At 47.6% G+C, this 20,334-nt stretch overlaps 1 protein-coding gene across 1 annotated transcript in view; it reads left to right on the forward strand.

Moving 5' to 3' along the window:
* MSN (moesin) overlaps positions 1-20,334 on the forward strand; it is a 100,753-nt gene that overhangs the window by 67,223 nt on the left and 13,196 nt on the right. The window contains exons 3-7 of the mRNA XM_035113213.2: positions 13,794-13,889; positions 14,997-15,271; positions 17,266-17,349; positions 17,780-17,926; positions 19,662-19,758. Of these exons, the coding sequence (XP_034969104.1) occupies positions 13,794-13,889; positions 14,997-15,271; positions 17,266-17,349; positions 17,780-17,926; positions 19,662-19,758 (699 nt within the window). The remainder of the gene's footprint in view (positions 1-13,793; positions 13,890-14,996; positions 15,272-17,265; positions 17,350-17,779; positions 17,927-19,661; positions 19,759-20,334) is intronic.

The following is a 20,334-nucleotide window of genomic DNA, read 5'->3' on the forward strand; positions in this document are numbered from 1 at the left end:
TAATCCACCTCACAGGGTTTTTGTGAGGATAAAACAGAGGGGGGAAAGTGTGTGTGCACCCCCTTGTGCTCCTTAGAGGAAAGGTGGGATATAAATGCAATAGATAATAACAACTAAATAAACTCAAGTATAGCCTATGAGAGTTAAAACGGCTGCCAGATATTTGCTGCTGCTACTGTGTGTTGCTTTGGGCCATCCCGTTTCCCTTATAATGGTTTGCCCCTGTGAAGACCCCTTTGCTGACGAATTCATATTGTGAGAAGGATGGTGTCTGGGTGCCCATATCTGGGGAGGAAGAATATTATTATTACCCAATTACATATTTTTACATCTATTCGTTGGGTTTTTTTTACTAAGGTAACTCAAATGGACCAGCACTATATAAGCAAATAAATGTTGACGAGCTGCCCTGCTAGCATAGGACAGGGTGAACTGCAAGAACCTGGTTTGCAGCTGAAAATTGTGTTCATAGATGGGCAGTGGTGTAGGGGAGAAGGGACCACCCCTTATTTCACAGCAGGGGAGATGACTGTCATAACCTGCAGTGTTTATTTGTAATATATTCATACCCTGCCTTTCCTCCAGAGAGGTAAAGGTGGCATGCATACTTCTCCTCCTTCCCGTTTTATCTTCACAGCACCCTTGTGAGGTAGACTAGACTGAGAGAGGCAGCAACTGGATCAATGTCACAACCAGGAAGCTTCATGACCAAGTGGGGATTTAAACCCTGGTTCCTTCCAGGTCCTAGTCCTCATTTTATCCCTACAACACCCCTGTGAGGTAGGTTAGGCTGAGAGGCAGTGACTTGTGACCAAGGGCCACTTCATGAGTGGGAATTTGAACTCTAATCATCCACTGGTCATAGCCCAGCACTCTAACGACTGCACCACAGTGGCTCCCAATGTTCTACACGCCTAAATAAATAAATAAGCAAGCTTTTTATCAGAGAGGAACCCACAAAATTATCTTAAGCAGAAGGAAGTGGCCGGTTATATGAGCCTGCACAGCTGAGGGAAAGATTCTGGTGTCTCTTTAGCCAAAATAAACCAGCAAGCCTTTTGAGTCCACCAGAACTCTTCCATCAGGTGGGATGCTAATCAAGGGTGTGAGAAAAGAAAACTGCCTTGGCTCTGCAGCTATAATGCATACGTTGGTCGAAAATGCATTTCTCTTTAGTTGTGATTCCTGCACTGCAAGGGGGTTGGAGTGGATGACCCATGGGGTCCCTTTAAATTCTGTGGGGGTTGTCATGAAGAACAGTTACACTTCAGAATTCACTACAGCATTGTAGCGATCACTATCCACATGAAAGGTGGGTTTTGAGGAACTAGTTTGACAGGTCCATACGAGTTCTGCCTGCCTGCCTGCTCCTCTCCCACACTCATATAAATCAGGCCTGCCAATCCTTCAAAAGTATGAGAGGGCTGGATTCCCTATTTTGATTTCTTTCTTTCTTTTCTGTCCCACCTCTTCCTCCAAGAAGCTCAAGGTGGCGTAGATGGTTCCCTCCCCCTCTTCTCACTTATTCCCCACAACGAGGCTGTGCGTTAGGCCCAGAGTAATCCATTTGCCTTGGAAAAAAGCCTGTGTAATATGTGTGGGCTTTTGAGAGGGAGTGCAGTTAGGGAGGCTGATTTTGTTGCTCTGAGGCACTGTGTGATACCTGCCCCACCCCACCCCACCCACGGGGCAGTGGGGCTACCTCACAGGGTTGTTTGTGAGGATAAAATGGGGAGAAAGACAACCATGCACACCTCCTTGAGCTCCTTGGGGGAAATAAGTAGAGTTAGAAATGTAATTACAGTGGCGCCTCGACTTACGAATTCAATCCGTTCCGAAGGCACCTTCATAAGTTGGAAAATTCGTAAGTCGAAAAACGCCATTGGAAACGCGATTTCCCATAGGAATTCATTGAAAACGGAAAAATTCGTAAGTCGAAGCAACCCTATCTAAAAATTCGTGAGTCAAAAAATCCCTATCTAAAACGGCCGCGGTTTCCCCCCTGGATGTCGAGACATTCGTAAGCGCACGGCCATTACCCCCATTCGTAAGTCAAAAAATTCGCTTGTCGAGTCGTTCGTAAGTCAAGGTACCACTGTGTAAGGTGCTGTTAAGCAAGTTCCAGGACTTCAGAGATTGACCAGAAATGAAAGCCAGGCAGCGATATTCTTTTAACAAGAAAGTTTATATAGATTCAAGTTGTTTTGTACAAAGCAAGTTGGATGCATTTAGAAATGGAAAAAATGCATGCTGTGACCAAAAATTGATCCATCTTTTATACTCTTAGCACAAGCAAGGCCCAACCCCTCTTCCAACCCAGTAACCTCCCCCCAACCAATGGCTAGCAAGTTCTTATACTTCCTGATGCATATTCATTAAAGCTCAACCAATGAAAATTGGTGGTTGCCTTGTTTGGTTCCAAGCTGCCCTATCCACTAGATGGTGCTGCAGGCTTATTATTGAGAGAAACTTCCTGACACTTAACTAATTCCGATAACCACGGCCCCCTTCTTAGAAATGTACGCAAGAGAGTTAGTGGTCTTGACAGCTCATAACAGTGTGTCGCACCTGGAGTCCTGTGGTGGGCACATCCTGGAGAAGCGAGAACTAACTAGTTTTGTGGGGAGCTGAACATCCTGCTCTTTGCTTGCTTATCGTGGTTCATCTAAGTTTTGAGGCAAATGTCAGGGGATCATTTCTCATAAATAGCTTAAAGCTTGCAAAATACCCTAACCGCAGTAGCTTGCTGCCGTTTGCAAAATTCTATTTTTGATACTGCTGTTGCAAGCCGGAGAAAGAGAAATAGATTTTAGCTTTTAGCTTGCTTTTATAAAATGGCTTTTCTGGCTATATAAAATGGCTCTTGCCTGGTCTTTACAGTGTTCCAAGATAGGTCACTGGCTTTCACTCCTTCATTCCCCCCTTTTCATCACGAAATGCTAACCATTTATGGTTCTGCATCTTCGCTTGATGAACCTCTAGGTACCAGATCATAGAGAGCCAGGACACGAGTACGTGTAGCTGCATTAACTGAGCGGCTTACCATTCGGCGTACAATCTGAATAAGGCAAGGCACAATGCATGATAAGGCTAAGACAATAATAAAGAAAACCAATACAACGAGCAGAATCTCTTTTAACCATGACCACCCTGGGAGCCAGGAAGTAAGCCAACTCCATACACTGGGGAGCCCTTCACCATCTAGGCTAACTTTGTGGTACAGATCAGCCTGTTTTTTTATGTTTTGAACATCACCCTGCACCCGGGTGCTCTGGTTGTACACATTTGCTAACTTCCTAATCCTTCCAATATCGGTGACCACCCGCTGGTCCTGATTGATGTACACACAACAGGAAGAGTTAAGGAGGGCACATACCCCTCCCTGGCTGGCCAGTAGGTAGTCTAAAGCCATCCTGTTCTGCAGAGAGGTTGTGGCCATCTGTCTGACCTCTAGCTGAAGGGCCAGTAAGGCATCAGCCGTAGAGTTGGCCATCAAGGCCATCTGTTCTACCTCCCCCTGAAGGGTGGTTAAAGCATCAGCAGTGGAATTGGCGAAGAGTTCCAGCGATGCTGAGACATTGACCAGTGCTCGTTCTAGTTCAGCAACCCCAAGCCAGGGTAGGAAGGCTCTAACGCCTGAGTGGAATTTGGTTTTCCTGACCACCAGGGGGTTACCTGTATAGGGGTTCCTTGCTCTACGAAAGCGAGTGCGTTCTCTTCCTGGGAGGGTGTCGTGGATTGTGAGCCCCGGGGCCAGGGTACCCAAGGTGCAGGTTCCATACCAATTAGCAGGCAATGTCTTGTAAGCAGTGTGGTCACACAGCCAAAACCAGCCCTCTCTCTTCCCCGGAACCGACCAGGCAAACGTCCATGGGTTTGTTACCCATGGGTTAGTCGACCCTGTCACTGGGTCTATGGGGGGGGGGGTCTGGTGTAGTTGTGTAGACTGGTGCACCCCGAGTAGTTGCCCACAAATTTCCCTTCCGGGAGAGGATCTTGGGCATATGCATAGGTCCGTCTGGTCCATTCCGAGACGTACGAGAGGGGTGGAATCTCCCTATGGATGCAGGGGCCTCCCTCTTCGACCCTGTCAATACGCCAGATGTGGTGTTGGGGGACCACGTATCTGGTGTATCTGGTGCCCAGACGTTGGCGAGTGGCCATCAAATCATGAAACTGACTCTTGTTCATAAAAAGGGGAACTCCTATTAGTGGAATTCCCTGTCCTAGGTGCATAGGCACATGCACACATACCCAGCATTCTGACCGGTTCAGGGCTTTTGCTACAGCAGAGGTCAGATTCAGGAAGGTGTTCTCCCTCCACCCTGTGGCAGTCTGGGAGGTGAGAACAATCAGGAGGCAGGGTATGATCGGATTCCTCATCCTGATCAGAGGGATGTCTGATGCCCCAGAACAAATGGCTGTACCAGCAACACAGAAATAGCACAAACGAGGTAATACCACAACCCAGAGGGATGGGGGTCCACCAGGGCAAGGGCATGTGGGACTCTAACCTCCGGTCCTACTGGGGCGTGAACAGCGTCGACAAACGAATTGTTCCCACTTAATAAAGGGAAAAGTGACCATCCGTGGACACCACTGTTCGGCTCCCTCACTAAGTTGGGACTGATACACCGCAAAGCCTCGGTAGCTGTAGAGGTGGCAGTAAATTCTATACAGTTCAAATGCTGGACCTACTCTCCGGATGAGGATGAAGGGGCTATGAGCCCATCCCTGAGCCTCAGTGGCTCTGTAAACCAGCCACAAAGGAAGGCAGGGGTGTTGGAATAGGACGTAGCTATGGTGGCCACACCTTAAGCTTCCTGCGCAGAGGAAGACGCCCCTTCGGATCACTGGTCGGACAAACCACTTATAGCACTGCAGCTCCGACCAGTCCTCTTGGTAGGGGTCTGAGGGTGAAGGGCGCCTCTGCATAGGAGGAGGTCCCTGCCTCTAATTGCCTAGATACCACCGCCGGAGTCCAGCCTGGGCCTGAAGGTATGCAAGGTCCAGGATCTCCGCTATTTCGGGGCCGTCGGCATACCAGGGTCTGTACCAGGGTCTGGATTCTTCTGGAGCTAGGAGCCCTGTCTGTCTTCCTGCCGGACCCACTGGGTGGCGGTCACCTATGTGGCCCCTGACTAGGGCGTATGGGGGTTGAAACCCTGGGGTGGCCACTCTTATGCAGCCACAAGAATACCCTGCCACATCCAAGGGTATTAGGTGTGGAGTCACCAGGCCTACAAGCGCAGGTGTTGTTTTGGAATTCTGGGAGGTGCGAGCCACTACAACAGTCACAGGTGGAGCTGCCGGATTTACTGGCACCTGTTCAGCAATTTCAATGTGCACCTGATTCAAGCTCCCTCCCATGCAGCACCTGGACCAAGATTAGGGCCTGGTCTATTAAGTGGGGTTGGTACACAGCTCTACCCCCCAATGGACAGTTGGTTACCCCCCCACAACAGCAAGAGCGGTCCAGAACTCGATAGATTTCGACCGTCTCTGCAACTTCCCGCAGGAGCAACACCCACGCACGCTGGGCAGTGTTGTGGTAGAGGAGCCACAGTGGGGACGTGGGGTGTTTTACTACCTTAGCTGCGTTAGATCCCTGTTCCCAATAGCCAATGAGCACGCCGTCCCTCACCACCGGCAAGACAAACCAGTCGTAGCAGAGGTCAGCAGGCCAGTGAGGTTGGTATGGCCCGGTGGGGGCAGACCAATAGGACATAGAACAAATCAATACAGAATAGAGGAAAAGTAGAAAGAGGAAAAGTCCTTGTGCTGATCAGCCGCAGGATCTCGGTGCCCGTGGCCCAACGCTCTCCCGGTAGCGTCAGACACAGGGGTTCTTGGAGAGAGTCAGTTTCAGAGGGTCAGCCGGGTTGCCTTTGCAAGTCCAAACACCCTCTGACTTCTTCAGACGCGTGTGATGCACCCAGGGAATCACCTCGGCCACTTTCACCGCAGTTGGAGTGGAGAGAAGGACGGTATATGGGCCTCGCCACTTGGGGATGAGGGGATCGTGCTTCCACTCCTTCACCCAAACGCTGTCGCCCGGCTGGAACTGGTGGACCGGCTCAGCGAGACTGCACGGTGTACGCTCGAGGGAGTACCTGGAAAGAGAAGCAAAAACACGGGACAGGGATTGCACTTGTTCCTGGGTGATGTGATCTCCCACCCGGCCCAAACTTGCGGGGATGTCACGGACGAAAGGGGGTGGTCGGCCATACAAGAGTTCAAAGGGTGAGAGCTTTAGTCTCTTGGTTGGAGCACACCGGATGCGGAACAAGGCAATAGGTAAGACATCTGGCCAGGCTAGGCCTGTCTCCTGGGTCAGCTTAGCCAAATGGTTCTTCAGGGTGCGATTCATTCTCTCAGTTTTTCCCGAACTTTGAGGTCTGTAGGCTGTGTGTAGCTTCCAGTCTATCTGCAGCGCCTTGCACACTTCTTGCACCACCTTATCAATGAAGGCTGGGCCGTTGTCACTGCCAATACTCCGGGGGAGGCCAAATCTGGGAATGAGTTCATGTAGCAGTTTCTTGGTCACCTCCCGGGCTTTCTCAGTCCTGGTGGGATAAGCTTCTGCCCAGCCAGTCAGCGTGCAGACGAACACAAGCAAGTATTTGATTCCCCTTGCCTGGGGTAATTCAGTAAAGTCCACAATCAAGCTTTCCATAGGTGTGTAGCCCACGTGTTGCACGCCTGGTGGAGGTAGAAGGCCTTGCCTGGGGTTGTTTTTGGCACACAGGATGCACCTCTGGGAGATAGCAGCAGTCAGTTGGGATAAATTGGGGATGTAGAGTATTCTCCCAAGGTGTTCCCTAGCTGCCGGACCTCCGAAATGGGTGGACTCATGATGATTTTTCACAATGATGCTGGCAAGTTGGTGGGGCACAAAAACACGGTTGTCTGGTAGAAGGAACCATCCCTTCTGGACTCTGGCTCCTTCCTGGCGTGCCCACTGCTCTTCATCTGGGGTGTAATGTGGTTCCACATCGTCTGGAGTGAGGTCTGGTATGAGGGCTGCGGTGACCGCTGGTAGAGGTTTCAGAGCTGCTGCACGGGCGGCGGCGTCTGCCTTTCGGTTGCCTCTGGTGACCATGTCCCGTCCTCTCCCATGGCCTTTGCAATGCATCACAGCAATCTCCTCGGGGCCCCATACGGCTTCCAGTAGCGTCTCAACTTCAGGCCCATATTTCAGGGGTTGCCCGTGGGCCCCAATCAGGCCTCGTTCTTTCCACAGGGCTCCATGCGCATGCAGGGTCAAGAAGGCGTATTTGGAATCTGTGTAGATGTTAGCCTTGCATCCAGCTGCCAATTGCAGGGCCCTGGTCAGTCCAATCAGCTCGGCTTTCTGGGCAGAGGTACCAGGGGACAATGGTTCAGCTTCCACTACTTCCTCATTAGTTACCACCGCATATCCTGCCTTTCGGATGCCGTCTAGGATGAAGCTGCTGCCATCCGTGTAATACACTACATCGGGATTCTTCATTGGCTCATCCTTCAAATCTGGTCTGCTGGAGTAAACCTCATCCATCACTTGGAGGCAATCATGGTGCTCCGTGTCCTCGGTGTCAGGCAATGGCAGTAGAGTGGCCGGGTTAAGGGTGTTGACAACCCTTAAATGTATCCTGGGATTTTCACACAAAAGTCCTTGGTACTTGGCCATGCGAGGGTTGGTCAGCCAATAGTTCCCTTTATATTCCATGAGGGTGAGAACTGCATGGGGAACATTCACATACATCTCCTGGCCGAAGGTGAACTTATCGGCTTCTGCCACCAGGGTTGCTGTTGCAGCAACAGCTCGCAGACAGGGTGGCCAGCCTTTGGCCGTGGGATCCAGTTGTTTGGAGAGGTAGGCGACAGGGCGATTCCAACTTCCTAACTTCTGTGTTAATACTCCGGCAGCGACGCCGCTTTGTTCATGCACATAAAGTTGGAATGCTTTCCCGGGATTGGGCAGACCCAGGGCTGGGGCCGCCATCAGACATTGCTTAAGAGTTTCAAAAGCTGCTTGCTGGGCTGGTCCCCACTCGAAAGGGTCCCTTTCCCCGCCTCTGGTACTCTCGTTCAGGGGTTTTGCTAAGACACTGAAGCCTGGGATCCAGATTCTGCAAAAACCTGCCGCTCCGAGGAATCCCCGCAGCTGTTTTCTGGTGGTAGGTTCCTTCATGCAGCAAATAGCTTCCTTTCTTTCAGGTCGCAGTGACCTCTGCTGGTGTGACACATTAAAACCTAAATATTTGACTTCTTTTTGACACAATTGAGCCTTTTTCCGGGACACTTTGTAGCCAGCTTCCCACAGCAAGTGGAGAAGTTCCTCGGTACCCTCTGCGCAGGTCTCGTAGTCTACTGCCGCCAGGATTATATCATCAACGTACTGCAAGACAACCTTTTGGCCAGGTACTGAGGGGTACTTTGCTAAGTCCTGTGCCAATGCCGTTCCAAAAAGAGTGGGCGAGTTCTTAAAGCCTTGCGGAAGTCTCGTCCACGTAAGCTGTCCCTTCGTACCGGTCAGTGGGTCCTCCCACTGGAAGGCAAAGAGTGGCTGGCTTTGGGGAGCCAACCGACAACAGAAGAAGGCGTCCTTGAGGTCCAGCACGGTGAAGAAGGTAGCTTCAGGCGGGATGAGGCTTAGTAAAGTATATGGGTTGGGCACGTTGGGGTGGAGGGTCTCTGTGGCTTGGTTGACGACCCTCAAATCCTGTGCCGGACGATAGTCATTGGTCTGGGGCTTTTTGACCGGAAGTAAAGGGGTATTCCATTCAGATTGGCAAGGTTTGAGTAGCCCATAGTGGAGCAGGCGGTCTAGATGCTTCTGTATACCTTCCACTGCTTGGCGTGGTAGGGGATATTGTTTAACAGAGACGGGGGTTGCAAAAGGCTTCAATTTGACTATGATAGGTGGTATATTGATGGCTAATCCTGGGGGATTGTCCTCAGCCCAGACACCCGGTGGCGCTTGAAGATTTTTAGGGATCTGGTCATTGGGGACGGCTTGCTGGGTTTCGGTGGTTAAGGCTGCCAGAAGTTCCCATGAGTGCTCTCTGGGCACCGTGACCGACATTATGCCGCTTGCCTGTGGGGGCAACTTCAATTCTGGTCCTTTGGGGGTGAAGGTAATTTGAGCCTGTAGTTTGGAGAGGACATCTCTACCCAATAAGGGTACGGGACACTCAGGTATGTACAAGAACTGGTGGGTCAGGTGTCGCCCCCCGATCTGACAGTCCAAGGGTTGTAGAAAAGGTTTTCTTGAGTGGTTGCCAGTTGCTCCCACTATGCTCACTGTTCTGTGGCTTTCCCGTTGGAGGGGAGTGGTGACCACTGAATATTGAGCTCCGGTGTCTATCATAAAGTCCATGAGTCGGTTCCCTAATTTAATCTGGACCATGGGTTCCGATTGGGAACCTAAAAAGGCTTGCTGAGTGCCTACAAAGGAGGAACCCGGTCCGTCCTAGTCTTGGTATTCTCCCATGGCTGCCAGGCCCACAAGGTCTGTCCTGTCCGGTCCTCTGGCGTATCTTCCTTCCACTATTCTGCCACGGCGGTCTCGTCCTCTGTCTTCTCCCCTTCTTCCTGGCTGATTCTGGGGACATTCGGCCTTCCAGTGCCCTTCCCGCTTGCACACCGCACACTGGTTTCTTCCTAAGGCTTGACCTCTTCCGCCCCCTCGGCCACGGGTTTCTGAGTTGTTGCGGCGCACCTCCCGGGTCACTGGGGTGTGAGCCATTGCCGCGGCTATCACCGCTGCCTTTTCCTTCATCCACTGCTTTTTCTCTCTCTTCTCCACATCTCCCCTCTGTTCAAACACCTTTTGGGCAATGGCCATGATTTGGGATCTAGACATGCCTTGGAACCCGGCCTGTTTCTGGATCTTTGTTCTGATGTCCTTTGCACACTGTCCTATGAAGGAGGCGTTCACCATTAACTCATGTGCAGCGTCTTCAGGGTCGAAAGGGGTCCAAATTCTATAGGCTTCCATCAGGCGCTCAAGAAAATCACCGGGACTTTCATCTGGTTTCTGTGTTACAGTCGAGACTTTAGACAAGTCTGTTGGTTTTCTAGCTGCCCTACGAACGCCATGCAGGAGAATTTCTCGGTAGGTTGTCAGGGCAGTGCGCTGGTCTGGGACATTTGGGTCCCAATGTGGGTCGGTCAGGGGATAGCGGCCAGGCCAGTCCCGTTCGGCCACCTGTTGATCTTTTAGATGTTCACATGCCTGTGAATTAATTCGTCTCCTCTCCTCTGAAGTAAAAAGGGTGCTCAGCAGCTGCTGACAGTCTGGCCAGGTAGGTTCATGGGCTGCAAATATGGAGGACAGCAAGTCCACCATTGCCTGGGGTTTCTCAGCAAATGCAGGGGTGTGGGTCTTCCAATTCATCAAATCGGTGGTGGTGAAGGGGACGTACTGGAGGGTGAATGTCCTACGTGGAGGGTCAACTTGTGCACCGCCTTGTCCTCCCTGAACTGCAGGGGGTGCCGGTGGTGGATTGTCCCAGACTACGCGAAGGGGTGTCAGGACTGCTGCTCCTGCCTCTGCGGTGGACCTGGACCGCTTTATGTAGTCCCCCAATGCCTTATTTCGCCCGTTGCGATAAGCCTCTTCAGCCTTCCGATACATGGTGGTGGAGGACCGGCACCTACTCATTTTCTCCCTCAATTCTTTAAGATTGGGGTATAATTCCTCCAGAACCTGTTCAGTAGGCTCTGTCCCTTTGCTTTCTGGGCTGGCTGAGGGCACCCCGCCTCCTGCTTCGGCTCCTGGGGCCACATATTGGGGCAGCGGTGGAGCGTTGGGGACATGGGGTGCTTGTCCCTGGTCTCCCAGTGGGGCCACCACGGCACTTGGAACATATGGGGGTGGAGCGAGGACTTCTGCCTCTGGTCCCTGGTAGATGGGCTTCTTAAGACATTTTCCTACTTGTCCTCCTCTAATTTCATTCCCGAGGGCCATGACCTTGCATTGGTCAGTCTTGCATTTCTTCAGCCAAGGGGGGTCTTCTATTATGACGTTCAGCCAACTGTCCACAAACGGTATCTGATCGGGATGACCTCCCTTGTCCTTGATGATGTTGGCCCACAAACGTCCGACCAGGTACCTATCAAAACTCCCCTCTGAGGGCCACCCGGTGCCTTGCGTTGGCCAGTCTAATTCACACAAGTTCCGTACGCGTTCTGGTGTCATTTCTATGCCATAGTCACCGGAGAAGCCCTTATCGAAGTTGTTCAGCATGCATTGAAGGGGGGTCATTGGACCCTTTGAGCCTCCCCCTCCCATATTTAGTATGGCCCTGTGCAGCGTTCACACACTCAAGCACTCACAGACTCAGTTCGCAACTTTCCCTGCCCAGACGCGGTCGCCCGGCTGAGAACCGAGGTACTGGTTGCTACTACCCCAGGGGAATGCCCTGGGGTTGTCAAGCACACATGCACACCAAAGGTGCCTCTTTTGCTGGACGCTGCACCACACTCTAACCTCCCGGTTCCCCCCCTTTCTCTTTCTTCCTTTTTCCTAAGCGTGGGTGCTTGTCAGGGGGACAATCCTTCCCCTGTTACCACCAACACGCTGGAGATGTGATCAGGATCTCCCTTCTCCTTAATTAAAAGGAGGTCTTCCTATTCCCCCTTAGGGCTTGTTTTACTCACCCCCCAGCCGGCTGGTTTCTGTCCTGTCCTCTCAACCTCGGTTCTTCAATCCGTTGCCTCTTTGGTGCAGGGCGCAGGGGGTCCAAGTGCCGTCCGCTCTCCTCCGAAGAAAGGTTTTCGGTGCGCGCTGGAGTAGCTGGTTAGCCGGTTGGCTGCCGCCCCGCCCTGCCCATAAAGGGCAAGGGAGCTGCCTTCTGGTCTTATTAAGGACTTAAGGTCCTTTTGATCCGAGTCACCTGGGGCACCAGAAATGTAAGGTGCTGTTAAGCAAGTTCCAGGACTTCAGAGATTGACCAGAAATGAAAGCCAGGCAGTGATATTCTTTTAACAAGAAAGTTTATATAGATTCAAGTTGTTTTGTACAAAGCAAGTTGGATGCATTTAGAAATGGAAAAAATGCATGCTGTGACCAAAAATTGATCCATCTTTTATACTCTTAGCACAAGCAAGGCCCAACCCCTCTTCCAACCCAGTAACCTCCCCCCAACCAATGGCTAGCAAGTTCTTATACTTCCTGATGCATATTCATTAAAGCTCAACCAATGAAAATTGGTGGTTGCCTTGTTTGGTTCCAAGCTGCCCTATCCACTAGATGGTGCTGCAGGCTTATTATTGAGAGAAACTTCCTGACACTTAACTAATTCCGATAACCACGGCCCCCTTCTTAGAAATGTACGCAAGAGAGTTAGTGGTCTTGACAGCTCATAACAGTGTGTCGCACCTGGAGTCCTGTGGTGGGCACATCCTGGAGAAGCGAGAACTAACTAGTTTTGTGGGGAGCTGAACATCCTGCTCTTTGCTTGCTTATCGTGGTTCATCTAAGTTTTGAGGCAAATGTCAGGGGATCATTTCTCATAAATAGCTTAAAGCTTGCAAAATACCCTAACCGCAGTAGCTTGCTGCCGTTTGCAAAATTCTATTTTTGATACTGCTGTTGCAAGCCGGAGAAAGAGAAATAGATTTTAGCTTTTAGCTTGCTTTTATAAAATGGCTTTTCTGGCTATATAAAATGGCTCTTGCCTGGTCTTTACAGTGTTCCAAGATAGGTCACTGGCTTTCACTCCTTCAACTGTAGTAAGTAAAAGTCTTGGCATAAGAACTGTTAAAAAACAATTTAGACCAGTGGTGTCCAAACTTTTTTCAAAGGGGGCCAGTTTTGATGAAGTGAAGGGCTGTGAGGGCCAACCAAAGTTGTTGAGGTTTTTTTTAGGATTGAAGTTGTTGAGGTTTTTTAAGGATTTTACCCCAGGAAATAAACTGCCACAGGGGCCGGATTAAACCAACCGGCGGGCCAAATTAGGCCCCTGAAACGGACTTTGGACATGCCTGACTTAGACCATATTGGATTGTGTAAAATATAACAGAAGGTGTCGTCTTCCCCCCAAGGTTTGCTTCTTACAAGAGGATTTTAGGGCCTCTTAACATCAGTTGAAAAACAGGCCCTAGACATTCAAGCTGATGAGGCAGTTGCATTTTTCTTGGTTTTCTTGCAGTCCTATGAATTCTTGGCCTCAATGCTGTTAGCTCTAATGTGCCTTACTCCTAAGAATAAAACAGGCTGTTAGCCTCTATAAACGCACCATAACTTGAATGATATGCGAGTTTTGTGCTTTAAGATAGCAGCATTTTATAAGGCTTGTCATTTCCCTTGTCCCCTCAATATTTGTCTGTCAGACTTTGAAGAGTCTGGCATCACTGAATCAAGTTCATAAGTTTTGTTGTTAAACTAAACAGTTTAAATTGGATTTCAAATAAATGTGCAATTCATTGTTACTGTTTTGAATTTTATTGTGTTGTTAATGGTCTGTGCAAGCCGCTATTCTGAATAATGTTTCTAATAGGGTAGGGGGCACTGAGGATGAGCTTATGGAACCGGGGGGGGGGGGAGATGGGCAATAGTGTTTCTGGAGCAAGGGGGGAAGCAAAAGTTAAAACGTTTGTTTAAAATCTTCACCGCTGGATCTTAATGTGGGGTTTCACTGGTAAGCACTTTCTTTCCCTCCTTTGTTGAACTTCCCCCTGTTTTTATGCCACTGGGTGTTCCTGGAGATATGTTAACACCTTTCCTAGGCCACATTTGACCCCCAAATACAACCACCTGTAACTTTTGCATAAAAAGTACCTTTCTCTTTGGTTTTCCCAAACAGGTTGTGAAAACAATAGGCCTGAGAGAGGTTTGGTTCTTTGGACTCCAGTACCAGGATACCAAGGGTTTCTCTACATGGCTGAAACTCAACAAAAAGGTACTTACTGATGTGGGCATATGTCATCCTTTGTTTTATTGCCTGCGTTTTAATAGATTTCTTTTTTTATATTGTTTTAAATATATTAGAGCTTTTTAAACTGTCGCGCTACATATATATATATATATATATATATATATATATATATTTCTGCATTTTATCAGAGTCATTTTAATTCATGTAAGCTGCCTTGAATCCCAGTCTGAGGAAAGGGGAGATATAAATAAATATAATTATAGACATACCTGTTTGCTTGCTGCCTCACCCACAAAAAGACAGGGTCCCACTTTTTTGAGCAGCGGCAGTTTATTTTCTTTTTCTTTTTTAGTGTTTCTCCAGAGCAGTAGGAGAAACCCCAGCAAATAAAAAAATAAAAAAATTCAGGTTGCGCCAATAAATTGCCTGCCTTAACTTAACAGGAGTTGCACTCTCAGGATAAATACCCCTGAACCCTGACTTTATTAGGAAGAAAAGTTCTGGGTATATTCTATTTGTAAAAAATGTGTTTTTAATGATTTTCAGTTACAAGTAAATTAGATATAAAAAAGAAGAAAAGAAAAAGTAATATCTACAATAACAACAGCTGGTCAGAGTACAAAGCCACCATATACACAAAAGTGGTTGTTCATTGAATGTACAATAGTTGGATGAAAGTGACGTTCTACAAATGTTCTCATGGGGGGAGGGGATTATCTAGGGGGCACTGGAGTTGATAATCTAAGACTCCTGCTAAGTGACTTTAAATCAGACATTTGGGAAACTGTTATCACCCAATGCATTAAGAATTTGCTTAACAGTTAAGTAGTTACTAAATCTGGTGTCTAAGACTATTGCAAAATTACTACCAGAGACTGAAAGCTAGTGTCGCCAGATCAAGTTAATCAATTTTGTTGAATTAATTAAACTAAACAGTTTTGATGGATTCTGATTAATGTGTGGTGAATCATTACTGTTTTGAAACACGGTATTGTCTCATTTAAACCACTATTCTGAATAACACTTTTTATGGGGTGGGCACTGGGCTTGGGTCTATGGTCCGTGTGTATGTGTGTGGCCTGAAAAGCTTTGGGAACCACTGATCTAGAGCTTGTTACCATTTCTCTGCAGGTAACAGCGCAGGATGTCCGCAAGGAGAGCCCGCTGCTTTTCAAATTCCGTGCCAAATTCTACCCAGAGGATGTGGCAGAGGAGCTGATCCAGGACATAACCCAGCGCCTGTTCTTCCTCCAAGTGAAGGAGGGCATCCTGAACGATGACATCTACTGTCCCCCAGAAACTGCCGTCCTGCTGGCTTCCTATGCTGTCCAGTCCAAATATGGTGACTTCAACAAGGAGGTGCACAACCCTGGTTACCTTACTGGCGACAAACTGCTTCCTCTAAGGTAAGTCAGATTTGACACCTGTTTCTAGCCTTATGGGAAGTGTGCTACTTCCTTGTGACTTTCACTGTTCATATTCTTCCAGTGGATCTAAATGGTAGTAAAAAAAAGGTGCAGTTTGGTAACTTCCGTAAGAGTGACTGATGATCTCAGTGTAAAGACAACCAGCTGCTAGGCTAAGAGTGACTCAGTCCTGCCTGCTCCCCACAAGATGTTCGTAAGTTGCTCCAGCTAGGGATAGACCTATCTGTCTATCTCCGGTCTATGCCTCATTCATGTTGTTACACATAATTGCCTTCTGTAGTCACCTTTCTATTTGTGTGGAAACAGAAAATGCTCATTTAAATGAAGGAAAGGGCTACAGGTGGCTGTTAGCCACATATTTTATGCTCTTCCTCCAGTTCTAGGCAGCAGTGCTTCTGAATACCAGGTGCTGGAAACCACAGGAGGGGAGGATGTGGTACTTGTGCTTAGGTCTTGCTTTCCCTTGGGGGCTTCTGGTTAGCCACTGGACTAGATGGGCCTTTGGCCTGATACAGCAGGCTCCTCTTACATTCTTAAATCTGGGGGGGGGGGGAGGCATAAGAAGAGTCCTGCTGGATCAGTCCAAAGGCCCATTTCAGCCAGGGTACTGTTTACTACAGTCACCAGATGTTGCTAGGAAGCACACAAGCAATACACGATGGCAACAGCCCTCTTCTGCTCATGTTCCTTAACAAGATATTCAGAGGCACACCACCTCCTACAATGGAGGCAGGGCACAGCCAAACACTAGTGTACTAGCTGAACATTTCTCAGTCATTGCTAAGAGTTCCCCACTCTCACCACTCTGCCCTAGAGTCTGGGTTTCTCTAATTTGTGCTGCAGTGTGGCAGAGCTAATGAAAATCAGGGAAATTCCTGCTTGGGTAGAATTCTCTTCCCAAGCCTTGCTGGCAAAAAAACAAGAGAGATTGGGAAATACAGAAGCAGCTGGAAAAGATAGCTTAGCACCTTCTCATCCAGACCCCAAAGCTTCCTGCAAGGTTGAAGAAGCACTCCCTCTCCATCCAATCATTGAGCAGGCATAGGAGGTTCAAGAGAAGGACTTGCCCCGCTTGCTCACAAAACTGCCTGTCAGCACTGACTTTGGACTCTCATGGAATAGCAGCACTGTGGCGTTGCCACATTCAAGCACAACAACCACACTCTCCCCTCCTGTGGTTTCCAGCAGCCAGGATTCACAAGCATCGCTGCCTCCAACTGTGGAGGCAAAGCATAGCTATCATGGCTTAGTAGCCCTCATTAACCTTATTCCTATCCACTAATTTGCCCAGTCCTCTTTTAAAGCCATCTAGATTGGTGGCCATTACTGCCTCCTGTGGGAGTGTGTTCCATAATTTCTCTGTACTGCTTGAAGAGAAGCCCTTTCTTTTACATGTACTGCATCTTCCAACATTCATCTTCATTGGATGTCTGTGAATTTTCTCTCTCCACTTTCTCCATGTCATGCATACTTTTATAAACATGTGTCATGTCGCCTCTTACTTGGCTTTTTCTCTGAACTGAAAAATCCCAGACATTGCAATATTTCTTCAAAGGGGAGTCACTCCATCCCCTTGATCATTTTAGTTGCCCTATTCCGAACCCTTTGCTACTCTGCATTATCCTTTTTGAGACAAGGAGACCAAAAGTGTACATGTACACAATATTCAAAATGTGGGGCTGTCAGATGATTGACAGATGACCAGGCCCCACCGACATGTGAATTTGGCCCTTATCTCCTAGGGGAGATGAGGATCTGGCTGACTGACTGCATCCAGTTCCCCACCTTTGTATTAGGTAGAAGCACCAGAGAACAACTCTCAGACCACTGATTGAGCTTAGGGGACTACAATTTCCTCTATACAGATAGAGGAAGTTTGAAAAATAATTTCCCCACAAGCTTCCTTTGCCACAGTTTTACATGTATGGAAGCTGCTTATCTCCTGATGTGTTTTGCTGTTCTTTGCTTCCTAGGGTTTTGGAGCAGCACAAACTTAACAAGGATCAGTGGGAGGAAAGGATCCAGGTGTGGCATGAAGAACATCGAGGAATGCTCAGGTAAGGCTGAAATTATAGCAATACAGTACTTGGTTTGCATTGTATAAGAGCATCTTTTGTTCATAATATAGCTTCATCTTTAAATATTCAAAGTGCCTCACACAAGTCAATGCAGTAATGATTTGACAAAGAATTGCTAACCTGTAGCTTTCCCGTCGCCACCCAATGATGATTACAAAATCCATCACTTGTAACCCTTGAGACTGTGCTGAGTGGGACTGGGTGGGGTGTGAAAACTTCTGGAAGGGGTGCTGTGGATATAGGCAATTTGCTACCTCTTTGTAGTTTAAAAATATGCTTGGAGCCTTGGTTGGAAAAAACCACCATTGTATTTACAGGAGGTCAGAAGTGTTGTGTTTTGAACCACTTTTAAACTCTGCCGAGCTTTGCAAAGATTGTATTAAAAATCCATTCTCTTGTGTACTTTTAGAGAAGATGCCATATTGGAATATCTGAAAATTGCACAAGATCTGGAGATGTATGGTGTGAACTACTTCAGTATTAAGAACAAGAAGGGCTCAGAACTTTGGTTGGGAGTTGATGCCCTTGGACTCAACATTTATGAGCACAATGACAGGTAACAAGACTGCCCTTCAAACTTGCATGGTGACAGGGAGGGGAGAGGGCCATCTGTTGCATCAGGCAAAGGTACATCTAAGTCCAGCAACCTTCTTCTAGCATTTGCCAGGTGGCTACCTAGATGTTTTCAGGAAGCTCACACAAAACCATTACAGCAACAGTTCTTTCATGTCAGTCCCCAACTTGTGCAGTTCATATCCTCTTTATCTATGACAGCTAAAAGCTTTTACTAAATCCGTCATAGGGGACTAGATGCCAAGCCTTACTCTCCTAGGGAGAGTCTTTATTTAGTTGGGAGAGATAATGTGGTGTGATATTTATATCCCAATCTGATGGGTGGGTGTTTATTTCCCAGATATTTTATTTGGGATTGTAACCTGAGATTGGGTATGGGAAGGCTTGAATCCCAAGCCCCATCCATTCTAGATAGCGTGACATGGGGCCGGAGACTATTTATTGTGCTTATTTAGAACATTTGTACCCCACTCTTCAGGCAGTGTACCTCACTCATGGCTCTGAGAATGGCTTACATGCCATTGATTTAACAAGGCAGTCCCCTCCCACAGACTGGAAAGAGCAAGGTGGAAATCTCACATACCGTTTCTTAAGTAATTGTTCCTATAATGACCAGCCTACACAGTTCAGCGGTAGGAGGAGGTGCTTGTTGGAACTGGGCTTTCAGCAAAGCTGATGGAGTGAGCCACCTTCTTTCTATCTCCCACTGAAGCAGCCTGAGGGAATGGCTGCCCCCAGATAGCAGTTGAGGAGAGAGGAGGCCTGATGGGCTCATCTGCGACAACAGAGTTGGTGATGAGAGTTGTAGTTAAGCAACATCTGGGCTTTCTTGAGCCTTAGAGATACTCAGTGATTATGTGATTACTCAGTGATTACTCAGCTTTTATACTCCCAATTCAATTGATCCTTTAAATTTTAGGAAGTATTTTTATCAGGTTACATAGGGCAAGTGATCCCAGAAAGAAGTGGGAGTTTATTTTCTGTAGTAGTTTACATACTTGAGTCTTCCTGTGGTGCCCAGTGTGACCCACATCTGGACTGGTGCTTCTTTGGGAATTACTGATCTATGCACTCCTGACCTCATGTGCCCAAATATTTCCTCTGGGCACTGATTTTAATTAACAAAGTATTAACAAAGCAGGTAATTGCAGGGACCACCTCCAAACCTTGTGGACCAAACTGGTGCAAACTTCTATTGGGTGTCCCCTTTCTGCAAAGTAACATGAAATGCACTGTGTAAAGTGGCCAGTAGCACATCTACCAAAGCATCCAGTCATTAATAAGTGTTTTAATTAATAATTTTGTGTGTATAGGCAACAGTTCCTCAGTAAGTGTCTTTATATAAGTTGGAAATCACATGGAATGGGTCTGCACTCACCTAATAGCCTGAGTTACATTTAAGATTGTGTATATTTTCTCCAGGATCCAAATCCTGTACCCTTTTGAGGCCTGAGATTTAGTATGTTGCTTTGGGCAATTTGGACAAGCCACTGTCCAAGCCACTTACATTTCATTCGGTGCAAATCTTACATAAGTTCAGTGTATCTGGTTTTGTAAATTCTGAGCAACATTACCTCCCTCTTTTATGGACTTTCTCAGTGGCCTCAATGATGGAAAACCATTCGTGCCACATCAGTGTAGTCAGGTTGTTTAACTGCCAAAGTATTCAAATGGGCTCAGCTTTTGAAACATTAAATCCCTTCTTTCATCTTTTTCAGGTTAACACCAAAAATCGGATTCCCTTGGAGTGAGATTAGAAACATTTCATTCAATGATAAGAAGTTTGTTATCAAGCCCATTGACAAGAAAGCCCCAGTAAGATTTCATTTGTAGTTTAAAATATTTTTGTTAATAATCTATTCAAATATTTAATTGAAAATCAGTAATTTGGGGTTGTTCTATTTTGCTCTATCTACATAACCAAAAAAAGCCAGTTGGTTATGATGGGAAATCCCCTGGGACAAAATGAACATTAAGACTTTTACAAACTAGTGACTCCCAGTTTGTTTGTTTTTACTGTGCTCAAACTGGCTAGGACTGGTAGTAGCTGTAGTCTAAAACGTCTGGAGCTCACCAGATTGTGGAGGGCTGCAATAAACCTCACACAACTGGGTATACAGCTGGTTTGATGGGCACTCTAAGGAATGAAGAGCTTTTCAAACAGTCATTTGTGTGAAGAGTTTTCCACTTGGTGGTTTACTGATAGAACATAAAAGCCCATTGTGGTTAGTCAAGTGTCGTCTTCTCCCAAAGATGAGGTAAATTTATCGGGTGTTTGAAACAAAAGCTATAGAGAAGTTGTACATTTGTTTTCATCTGCGGGGGTGAGTGAGCAGCGAACCTTCAAACTCTGTTCAATTCAGTACCATTGAATTCAGGACTCTCTAGATT

This window comes from Zootoca vivipara, chromosome Z (genome assembly GCF_963506605.1).
Source record: "Zootoca vivipara chromosome Z, rZooViv1.1, whole genome shotgun sequence".
Taxonomy (NCBI): domain Eukaryota; kingdom Metazoa; phylum Chordata; class Lepidosauria; order Squamata; family Lacertidae; genus Zootoca; species Zootoca vivipara.